The 12,527-nt window shown below is 36.6% G+C and overlaps 1 protein-coding gene and 1 pseudogene across 5 annotated transcripts in view; both read left to right on the top strand.

Moving 5' to 3' along the window:
- Positions 1–12,527, top strand: part of GAS2 (growth arrest specific 2) — a 168,464-nt gene that overhangs the window by 88,788 nt on the left and 67,149 nt on the right. For all 5 annotated transcript variants that reach the window (XM_081536568.1, XM_081536571.1, XM_081536570.1 and 2 more), the window contains one exon: positions 10,578–10,719. In XM_081536568.1, the coding sequence (XP_081392694.1) occupies positions 10,578–10,719 (142 nt within the window). The remainder of the gene's footprint in view (positions 1–10,577; positions 10,720–12,527) is intronic.
- On the top strand, positions 7,819–9,140 carry LOC145522366 (protein lifeguard 4 pseudogene; annotated as a pseudogene).

Raw genomic sequence — 12,527 nt, forward strand, 5'->3', positions numbered from 1 at the left:
TGACCCAGATAACCACGATGGTGTGATCACTCACCTAGAGCCAGACATCCTGGAGTGTGAAGTCAAGAGGGCCTTAGGAAGCATCACTACAAACAAAGCTAGTGGAGGTGATGGAATTCCAGTTGAGCTATTTCAATTCCTAAAAGATGATGCTGTGAAAGAGCTGCACTCAATATGCCAGCAAATTTGGAAAACTCAGCAGTGGCCAGAGAACTGGAAAAGTCAGCTTTCATCCAATCCCAAAGAAAGGCAATGCCAAAGAATGCTCAAAATACCACACAATTGCACTCATCTCACATGCTAGTAAACCATGTGAGTAATGCACAAAATTCTTCAAGTGAGGCTTCAGCAATATGTGAACTGTGAACTTCCAGATGTTCAAACTAGTTTTAGAAAAGGGAGAGGAACCAGAGATCAAATTGCCAACATCTGTTGGATCATCAAAAAAGCAAGAGAGTTCCAGAAAAACATTTACTTCTGCTTTATTGATTATGCCAAAGCCTTTGACTGTGTGGATCACAGCAAACTGTGGAAAATTCTTCAAGAGATGGGTCTACCAGACTACTTTACCTGCCTCCTGAGAAATCTGTATGCAGGTCAGGAAGCAACAGTTAGAACTGGATATAGAACAACAGACTGGTTCCAAATTGGGAAAGGAGTATGTCAAGGCTGTATATTGTCACCCTGCTTATTTAACGTATATGCAGAGTACATCATGTGAAATTCAGGGCTGGATGACACACAAGCTGGAATCAAGTTTGGTGGGAGAAATATCCTCAGATATGCAGATGACACTATCGTTATGGCAAAAAGAGAAGAACTAAGGAGCCTCTTGATGAAAGTGAAAGAGGAGAGTGAAAAAGCTGGCTAAAACCTCAACATTCAGAAAACTAAGATTATGGCATCTGGACCCATCACTCCATGGCAAATAGATGAGGAAACAATGGAAACAGTGACAGATTTTATTTTGGGGGGGCTCCAAAATCACTGCAGATGGTGACTGCAGACATGAAATTAAAAGATGCTTGCTCCTTGGGAAAAAGGCTATGACCAACCTAGACAGCATATTAAAAAGCAGAGACATTACTTTGCTAACAAAGATCCATCTAGTCAAAGCTATGGTTTTTCCAGTAGTCATGTATGAAATGAGTTGGACTATAAAGAAAGCTGAGCACCAAAGAACTGATGCTTTTGAACTGTGGTATTGGAGAAGACTCTTGAGAGTCCCTTGGACTGCAAGGAGATCAAACCAATCAATCCTAAAGGAAATCAGTCCTGAATATTCATTGGAAGGACTGATGTTGAAGCTGAAACTCCAATACTTTGGCCACCTGATGTGAAGAACTGACTCACTGGAAAAGACCCTGATGCTGGGAAAATTTGAAGGCAGGAGGAGAAGGGGAGGACAGAGGATGAGATGGTTGGATGGCATCACCACCTTGATGGACATGAGTTTGAGCAAGCTCCAGTAGTTGGTGATGGACAGAGAAGCCTGGTGTGCTGTAGTCCATGGTGTTGCAAAGAGTTAGACATGACTGAGCGACTGAACTGATAGAGGCGAAAAGGAGGACCACTTTCTACAGAATTAGCTGGGAGTTGTCATTTTCCTGCTGTTTAGTGTACATCATTTACTTATTTTCTGGATTTATTTTTTGAATTTATGCTAATAACTGAACACTGTGTTAGGAATCCTACTGAACTAAACATTTTTAGGATGATCGAGTTATCAAAGGAAAAGTTTGCCCTCCAATGACAAAGTCCCGTTAGCAATCACCTTTCCTTTAGCTCTGAGTCTGGCATGAAAAATCCCTTGCCATAGTATATAAAACAACATCTTGGTTAAGGAAAGGGAATCATCGTGGCCTGGTCAATTTGAAGGTGAAGCATTATATGAAGTGTTTTGTGTATGTTTTTCCTCAAATATTTTAAAATTGAGATTTTGGGTTTCTCCCATTATTTTTTAAAGCCATGTTATTGAGATTTGATTAACATACAAAAAGCTGTACATATTTAAAGTAAACAACTTCCTGAGTTTGGTTGTAAGTATACATCTATGAAACTATCATCACAATCTATGCCATCAACATAGCTATCAACTCCAAAGGTTTCCTCTGCCTTTATTATTATTATTTTCATTATTATTGATAAGAAGGGGGGCTACATTTCTAACCACACTTATGACCATGTGTACTGGTAAAAGCAGAGATTATTTGCATTATAAAAATTTGACTAATTTCACAAAGCAGTGATCGAAGGATTAAGACAACACATTTCAGTGTTTGACTTGTAAATTTTGTTTTTTATCTTCTTTACCTAATTGAGTGCTATGAAATATTGTACACTTACCATGAAAAAGAGAAAATATACTGAGAGATTAGTCAGGGTGTTACTTTTGTATGCAGCATAAAGTTAAACAGCCGAATACCACATAGATAGAATGAACATTTAAGTATAAATGTCTGTGTAAGTTTCTGGACACATTTGAAGATTTTATTAAAATTTTAGTGGACATTCAATTGTGCTTTAAAAACAGTAACTCGGTATACCCAAACAACACTATCTTAGTCCTGTGTTTAAGCATAATAGTTGAAGGAATAAAAAAGGGAAATTCATCATTCTCATCTTATTTTACTCCAAAATTTTTGTTTTGACACAGTAAACCTATATCTAGATTATTGTATCGGTGCTTCATTTCCCTTTTACTTTTCTATGGTGTTGAATTAGGAATGCATTGTTGAATTAAGACAGCATTAACCTAAACTAGAAGTGATGTTTGGAGAGCTCTCAAGAATCACAACATTAATTTGTACACACAACAGATGAAGTTTGACCATGACAAAATCCCAACACATTGTTGTGAATTTTGTACTTTTTCTACTGATAGATAATGCTTTTTTATATTTGATCCTAAATATTTATTTCTCAAGATTACATAAATGTCATTTAAAAAGCATCAACATCACTTCAGAAATGATTAACTAAATGTTTCTAATTCTCTGCCATATTCCTTGCCTGGGAACCCTCTGTGAAGCTCTCTTGAGAGCTGTGGGTTTCTCTGAGTTCTGAAGTGTGAGAATGAGACCATTTATTTTTGCTCTCATGGGTAAAACTTCCCTTTATTTTCAACTACAAAGAGGTATCATCACTGTGAAATCCCTCTGTTAATGTTTCAGAAACCATGTCAGTTTCTGTGTATAATATATGCATGTTTGCCTTCTGCAAAATAAAACACTCAGCAAAAACAGGTCAATAAAACCTGAAAAATCTTTTTAATGAGAGTGTTTTGATATTCATTGTTTAAAAAAGTTACTATGAATTCAGCCTTTTTTTTTTTTAAGACTGAAACATTAAGATTAGCTTTATGATAAAAGTAAAAAAGAACTTTTGTTATTTTTGTTTGGGGCTATGATGAATAGTCAACATCAGAGGGAAGATTTTTATTTTTACTTCATTTTGAACAAAATTATGACCATTCAAAAGAAATATACTTTGTAATATTTCCTCTTATTTTAATTTGTGACATAATGAAATGTTACTTAAAATATTCTTATACCAGGCTTATTAGTTAACTCATTTTATTTAAAGAACTTGACTCTTACTGCTAAGAATAAAATTTGTTTTCATATGAGTGAAACCTCCATCCTGACTTTAAAGTAGAATAAAAATGGGGCAAAAACTATCTTGCAAGAATCTATAAGTGATCTGTTATATGCCTTAAGAAAGGGGGATGTCTAAACTTTATCCCTCTAGGTCTAATAATATAGGCCCCAGATGTCTTTTCTTTGAAAATTATCATCTAGTAAATAATTTGAGTAAATTTTCTAGTTCAGGGCTTAGTTTGGGGGCTCAATTATTTCATCTAGACCAATCTCAAAAGTTATATCCTATGTCAGAAAAATGTAAAGTCTATTCCTAAGATTTCATCATAAAGTTATTAACCATAAGACCCTTTCCCTAGCACTTTTTGAATGTGACCGGAAATGATAGTACGACACTGCCCTTTTAGTATCCTCCCTACTTTCATATCACTGGGGTATACAGATACAAAGATTTAGTTTTAGCAGATCCAACCTTCTTGCTGTCTTTAGTTGACCCTTATTCAGTTTGAAAGCAACAGTTGCTCCTATTCCTACAAAGTTTTGAAATCTTGTAGTTGGGCAAGAATAGACAACAGTGAAAGTGAAAGTCGAAGACTCTCAGTCTTGTCTGACTCTTTGCGACCCCAAGGACTATAGAGTCCGTGGAATTCTCCAGGCCAGAATACTGGAGTGGGTAACCTTTCCCTTCTCCATGGGATCTTCCTAAATCAGGGATCAAACCCAGGTCTCCCTCATTGCAGGCAGATTCTTTACCAGCTGAGCCCCAAGGGAAATCCTAGACCACAGCAGGCAACAGTAGTTGACCCTTATTCAGTTTGAAAGCAGCAGTTTCTCCTTCTCCTACAAAGTTTTGAAATCTTGTAGTTGAATGAGAATAGACAACAATGTACATTTTTGAAAACCATTTAGACAAAATCAAAATGTAGCGTGGGATAGGGTTAATCATGGAAACCAGAATGAAGCAGCTTTTTGGAGAGCAAAAAAAAGACCTTTTAGTGACTAAGTTGGCTTCAGGTGCAGGGCCCCAACCCAAGGGGAATTTCATGATTTACAGCCTGTTGACATCTCCAGACAGACAGGAAGCCAATGAGTCGTACTTAAGTGTATATTTCAGGATTGGCTGACTGTACCTTATGCAGCTTGAAGTATTCAAAAGCCAGTATAAGCAGAGATTTGGGGCTTAGTGTTGATTTTCTATGTTCAGTGGCATAACTAATTTTCAGCATTCTCAGATAAAGAAAAATCTCCAGGGCACAGTTTTCCATGTGTGATGTTGTTTTCTACTTCATTCAAACTTCATTTTGTTTTGGATATGGAGTGGAACCTGTTGGTGCCTTAATAACATTTTTCATATTATTTCATTTTATTAAAATGTTAAAAGGAAAAAAAAATTGTTCAACCCAACCAACCTGTTTCTAAAAGGTGGCATGAATCCACCTACAATTACAAATGAAATCATATTTTCCAACTGACCTAATTTTTATTTTCCAATATGATATTTTCACTTATGATTGACTTTTAATTGGCTGTGAATTCTAGTGTGTTAAATTCCTCTAGCGTCACGGCCCAGTTTACATTATTCTCTTAAGAACATTAAATATAACAAAATGTTATACCTTGTTGGAACTAAGAATTTAAATAAGTCTAGAGGGATTAAAAGGGATTGCCTGTTGAAGTTCATCAAGAGAGTTAGTAGCAAAAATTAATTTATAACTTCTGCTATGCTTCAGCACTGAGATATTCCTGCTATCCCACAATTCTGAGAAAAGTAATTTAAAGGAAGCCTGTGTGAGGTTTTGGTAAAAGATGCAAACAATAGTAATATAACAATATTGTAAACTTAAAAAATATTCACAACCTAAAAGCTGAGAGTTACATTTTATGCCGTGGGAATTTTAGGATTTCATGCCTGGGAGACAACATCTCAAGTGACTCTGAGAGTATTGCTCCAAGGAGGCAGGGGGAGGAGCCAGGTTATATAGAAGTTTTACCCCAAAGGGCAAGTAGTCTGAACATCATGGGCTTCCCAGCGGCCCATGGTAAAGATCCAGCCTGCCAATGCAGGAGACGTAGGAGACCCGGGTTCAATCCCTGGTTCAGGAGGAGGGCATGGTAACCTACTCCAGGATTCTTGTCTAGAGAATCCCATGGAGAGAGGAGTCTGATGAGTTACTGCCCATAGGGTAGCAAAGAATCCGACATGACTGGAAGCGACTTAGCACACATGCACACAGTCTGAATATCAAAAGATTATTTTTAATTAAAGGAAGCCAGATATCTCAGGTTAAGGAATTTAGTGTTTTTCTCTATATGGGAAGATGCAAAGTCTGGGCTCACTGAAACCCTTCCTTTCACATGCATCTCAGCTATCTGGGGCCAGTATCCTGTTTTTCACATCCTGAGCTTCCCTGGGGTTGCAGTCTAATGGCTGTTGGCTCACAGGTAATCTTTTCCTTCCTGAGTGCCCTTAGGGCTCAGGAGCTCATATTAAAAGACAGGAATTGCTGATGACTGTGACATCCATGTTTACTGATACAGCAGGAGTATCCCATTTTTCATAATAAATAACACTACATCTTAATTATGAGCCTGTTTCATTATATCATTGGATGGCATAATATATTTTAAAAAATTAAAACTTTGGCAAAAGGACCTCAATGTTGCAGTTTCCTGGCTGTGCAAGCTTTGCTACATCAGTTATCAATAGAGGTGGTGCCCTGTGTCAGACAGGGCTGTGCCGGGTGTGTAATGGATCCTGTTTTCATTCCTTCTAACTGTATTGAAACACAGGAATTCGAATTTTCATTTTTTAGTGAAATAAAACTGAGACTCAGAAATGATGTATATCAAGATGCCCCAATGGTCCAGACACATGGAAGACGTTCAGTTTACAGTTATTCTTTTAACTGTCTTCTTCCTCCCTCCTTCCCTGCCTCCCCCCTCTCTCCCCCTCTTCTGCTACATCAGACTTCTGGGACAGGTCACTTTCATCTCTGTGTTCCTGATAGAAAACAGACTCTTTGAGGTTAGGTGATTTGCTAAATTTAAAGAGTAGGTTAATGGCACAGTTAACTCAAGTCTGCCTCAGGGAAGAATGGTACCCAGATCTCCAAGTGAATATTGGTACATGTCAACAGTATGAGATACGGGATTGAGTAAAGTGTAATTAGTGAGCTCTAGAAAGTTAAAAATGTATTTAGTTTTGAATAAGGTTTAAAGTCTTCTAGAAGAACACTTTTTACCGGTAAGGCACCTATTTACATTTAATGTTGATATGTTTGATTAAAGTGATACTCATTTAAAGATCCAAAACAATGAAATGTAATTCATTTCTGGAACCTGAACACATTGTTATGTAAGAATCCAGAGGTTTTTTTTCATTCACACAGTAACTATTAAGTATCTATTGTGTGCCAGGATTTGTACTAGCTGCTGAGGCAGCTGTGAATCAGACTGTGGTCTCTACTGTTCCAGAATCTGCAGTTTCTACAAATGTCCTATCAATTGCGTTTCTACAAATGTCCTATTAACTGGCTAATCTGTTTAAAAGGTTTGAAATGTGATAAATAGTGCCTAAAGTCTTTTAGCTAATGATTTATGTAACTAAAAATTACTCTGTTCGCTAGAAGCAGTGATCAAAACAGCAATTATTATTTGAGTTTAAACAGTTTAAACTGTTTTGTACCAAATTCTGGTATGTTTTCCAGCTCTCAAAGAGCACTTGACGTGTGTGTGATGTCAGTTAAATTAACAAACCATCAGAACAGGACAGCAATAATCTAAACTTTTACATTTAACGATGTTTTTAATATACTATTCACTCACTCTAAGGTACTGGACATATTGCCAACATATTTATTCTCTCTATATAGATTATTTACTTTGTAGGCAATCCATAGCCTATTTTTTTTCAATTGCCAAGGGATTTTTTCCTCTTCTTTTTAACATGTGATCACCTGATTAAAATAGCAGAGAAAACCTGAAGTCAGAAAACCTGTATTGTGTCTTTGTCCTGCTCCTAGCTAGTTCTGTATTTTCTCTGGGTCTGTTTTATTTATTCTATAAAACTGAAAGGATATAACTACATGAACTCAAAGATCCTCTTGAATTATCTTTGGTCTCCTCCATCTAGGCATTATAATATACAATTGATATGCATTTAGGAAATCAAATCAATTTCAAATTTACTCCAAGGAAAATATGATTAGGAGAGAGACAAATGCTATTAACAACTATATCTCTGTCTTTAAACTGCTATGACATTTATAATTTACAGCATATAATTTTAACATTTGGTTATTTTAAATTATTTTTGTTTCTCTGTATTCATTTTCTTTCTCACTAACACTATAAATGCTTTCACTATGTTGTTCCTAAGAGCATAATCAATGATGCTGTATAACCTGTCCTACATTATTCTGAGTCCATAAAGGTATATAATTAACAGTGAATTTCTTCTCTATAAATTCATTTAAGAACTTTTATTTGAAAAGATTGCTATTTTCAACTTGACTCTGACTTTATTTCCATCTTTAAAAAATTTATATTCAAAATAGGAGTTCAGTTACAGCACTGATATCATTAAAGCTAGTAAATCTGAAATTTGAAGACAAAATTAACATGGTAATTCATGTTATTGATTCATCAATGTCTTACATGGAGAATTTTAATTAATTTTTATAGGTTCTTATGAGTCTGTTCATATATATTTTCATATATAGCTGTAACTAACTTAACTACAATGACATCCACTTTTTTTTTAATACCAAATGGACCTTTGTACATGAGAGTCTGGCCTTAATTTTGGTGTTTTCTCTTGGATCTTTGGGTCTGATTTTAGCCATGACTTTAAACAGACATAAGCATCCCCTTAACCCATACCTGCTTTTTGTATTTATACTGTTGGAAGCTCTGACTGTGGCCTTCATTGTTACTTTCTGTGATGTATATATTGTCTTATTGTCTTGCAAGATTTTATACTGACCCATGCAGTATTTCCTGATTCAACTGTGTATACTCTACAATCTAAGAGAGATTACAGCAAGTTTGGAGCGGGCCTGTTTTCTGATTTGTGGATTTTGTGCTTGTCAGGAATCTTGAAGATGATTTTTTACAGTGAAACAATGAAGTTGGTCTTGGCTTCTGTGTATGTGTGCTCAGTTGCTCAGTTGTGTCCAACTCTTTGCAACCCCGGGGACTGTAGCCCGCCAGGCTCCTCTGTCCATGGGATTTTCCAGGCAAGAATACTGGAGTGGGTTGCCATTTCCTTCTCCAGGGGACCTTCCTAACCCAGGGATTGAAGCCCGTGTCTCCTGCATCTCCTGCATTGGCAGGCAGATTCTTTATCATTTTGCCACCTGGGAAGCCCCTTGGCTGCTGTAGGAGCCCTTCTTTTCTGCAGATTCATCATCTATGACACACACTCACTGATGTATAGGCTGTCACCTGAAGAGTATATATTAGCTGCTATCGGCCTCTACTTGGATATCCTCAACCTCTTTTACACCTTTGCAAATTTTGGAAGCAATTAATAGAAAGTGATTGAAAGCAGTATATAGAAACTGATTCATTAAGTACTAAATTTTGAGATATAATTAACTATTAAATACTTTTAAGATTTTATTTATATACTGTGTACTATATTATAAACTATACATCTCCTTTTACTATTAACAGATTTTAATCTCATTTAGAAAAGAAAAAATATAAAAGATAAATTCTGGAGAATTATCCAGTATTACAATAAAATTATGTTAAAATGTTAATGACATTTCATTATAAAATGATGTATTGAAAATTAAAAATCTGCTCGACAGATATTTTGACATAAAATTTAACATTTTTGGTTTTATAGAGTATAGGTTTCCTCTAAAAATTATAGCCGTACGCCAGTGACTAATGAAACTTTGGCAAATTCTTGACGGCATTAGTTTGCTAGGGTGCCTTAACAAAGTACCACAGATTGTGTGGCTTAAACAGAAATTTCTTTTCTTACAGTTCTGAGGTCAAGGTGTCAGCAGGGTTGGTTTCTTCTGAGGTGTCTCTTTTGGCTGGTAGATGGTCATGTTCCTGTACCTTCACATGGACATGTCTCTGTATTTGTCTGTGTCCAAATTTCCTCTTCTTATAAAGATACGAGACATATTGGAATAGGCCCGACCCTAATGACCTCATTTTACGTTAATTACCTCCTTGTAAAGATTCTATTGTCAAATATAGTCACATTCTGAGGTACCAGAAGTTAGGACTTTATACTGGGCTTAATGTCTGTGTTCCCCTAAATGGTTTGTTGAAACCTAACACCCCCTATGATGATATGAGGAAGCAGGGCTTTGGGGATGAGGACGGAGTTCTCATGAGTGGGATTAGTGCTCTTATAAAACAGACCCCACAGAGACCCCTTACCCTTTCTGCCACATGAGGCGACAATGAAAAGACACAGTCTATGAACCAGGAGGGCTTCCGAGATGGTGTGGTGGTAAAGAATCTGCCTGCCAGTGCAGGAACCGCAAGAGATATGGGTTCATTCCCTGGGTTGGGAAGATCCCCTAGAGGAGGAAATGGCTACCCACTCCAGTATTCTGCCCGGAAGATTCCATGGACAGAGGAGCCAGGCAGGCTACATACAGTCCAGGGGGTCGCAAAAGAGACACAACTAAGCAGCTGAGGACACTGAGCACATATAGCTGTAAACATGTAAACGTGTGTGTGTGTGTATATGTGTATGTATGTATATATATAAAATTTTTATATGCATATATATGTGTATATTTATGTATGTGTGTGTATGTATGTATATTTTTTCCTGCTTAAAAGGGTGCCAATTTAAGTACCTACCAGAATGGCAGAAAAGAAATTAGTGTTATTTTGAAAAGTTAGCAATTTGGTCCTATGGTGTTCATAATTTAATGCAGTGTATGTCAAGTGTATCATTATTATAAGTTATGCATGTTTACTTGTCTGGTGTCTTTTAAAAAGGTATGGTGTGGAGCCTCCTGGTTTGATAAAATTGGAAAAAGAGATAGAACAAGAAGAAACACTCTCCGTCCCTTCTCCTTCACCTTCTCCTTCTTCAAAGTCTTCTGGAAAAAAGAGTACAGGAAACTTATTGGATGATGCAGTAAGTAAAATTCATCAGGTTTCTTACCAGTACTTGCTTCTTTTTGAACTTCAAAACTCATTCTATTCAGTCTCCTGTCTGTCTCACCTCTACCTATTCCAATGTTACTGAAATTTCTTTCAGAGTCCTATGAGAAAGTTTATAATGCTACAATTCATTTCAAGATTCAAAACTGAGCCACTTATCTTATTTAAAAGTACAGCATCACTTAATTCTGCTGGGTAGTACCTTAAATCTTAGGATAATAAGTCCAGCTCCTGAAAATTGTCTTTGAAAACACTTAAGCCTGATACTGTTGGTTCCTGCTCCCTTATTCATTGATGAGAAGTCAGAAGGCATGGGATCCTAAGGACTGTTAAAGAAGGAAAGGCAAAATGCAATGGAGAAGATAATTGTCCTTTACTGACTCTGCACTAGGGTGGGAGGTGGTCTGCCATTGTTCTTCAAGTGATCTTCTTAGGCAGGTTTCTTATTGAGGAACCTGAGACTTGAAGTTGAATTACCTGCTGAGAGGAAGAGAGAAGCTTAGATTGCAACCCAATTTTGTCTAATTCTCTGAGGTCACCGTCCCTCTACTTAACAGAGTCCTTGAGTCACCGTCTTTGGCAGATTAGGAAATATTTTCATTACATCCTCATACAGAAAACAGTTTCTGGGTGTAACAGTAAACAGGATGAAGTAAAATTCTCTGGCTACTTCTGTTGTCTCTTAAGTTGTTCTTGGTCATTAGTGGTGTGTCTGATTACATGTATGCATTTACTTCTCAGCACATATGTTTTGAGTGTAAATGTCAAAACTGCTTCTGGGTTTTATGAAAAATGGAAACCTTGGGGATGTTAGACTAAAGTATGTCTCACATACACGGATAAGATCCCTTGGTACAATATGTACAGTATGTCTCACATACACGGGGAGAGTTCTTAGAAGCTAGCACCAACCATAATGCCCATTATGAGGAATAGGCAGAACTGAAAAGGACAACTGGCTCTTAGCTGAGAGTTTCTTTCCCTAGGGCCTGAACTGAAAAGATCTGGGGAAATGATTGATTGGCGCTGCTGGATATAGAAAGATTTCCCCCACCTTTTATTCTCTTTCATGTGACACTATAACCTATATTGCAGATTTAGATGAACAGAAATATAACAATTTGTCTGACAGATTGAGAATTCCCATTTCTACTAAGGGCAGCACATATACACTTACCCCATCAAGCTATCTTATCCAATACCAGTCTAATTTAGTTTTCCTATGTTCAATCCACTCAGAAATGAAAGGATAGGCAGGGCATTTCAATATAATGCACCTAAAAGGATGTTAAAATCACGGGAATGTTTTTAAAGATCAGTCACATGCCTTGCATCCTACTATTTCATTTTTATTTTGTAAGGTAGTTGATTAACTTTGTATTAATAGTATGTAATGGCACATTATATATTGATAAGAACAATTTTTCTTTTTTCTCAATTATAATTTTTTGATTAGACTTCATTTAGAGTAAGATCTTCCTTTTAGTCTTTCTCTTATAAAAGTGTTTTTCTGGGGCCACTCTGTTTGATCTTAGTCCTTTTCCTCTAAGCTGTTACCTTCATTCACTTTCTTTAATGCATTATAGTCAGAGGTCTGGCCAGCATCACCCTTAACCTCCTTATGAATGAATTAGTGAATCAAATGAATATTTTAGTCCTCAAATTATGAGACCACTTTCTGGTGTATCTGACACTGTTGACCACTCTGTTCTCATAATTTTCCACAAGCATTATTGCTACCAGAAAGATCAACCTAAAGGGAATTCAGAATTGATTAAAGTT

This window comes from Giraffa tippelskirchi, chromosome 10, assembly GCF_054371585.1.
Source record: "Giraffa tippelskirchi isolate mGirTip1 chromosome 10, T2T-mGirTip1v1.2.pri, whole genome shotgun sequence".
Lineage (NCBI taxonomy): Eukaryota > Metazoa > Chordata > Mammalia > Artiodactyla > Giraffidae > Giraffa > Giraffa tippelskirchi.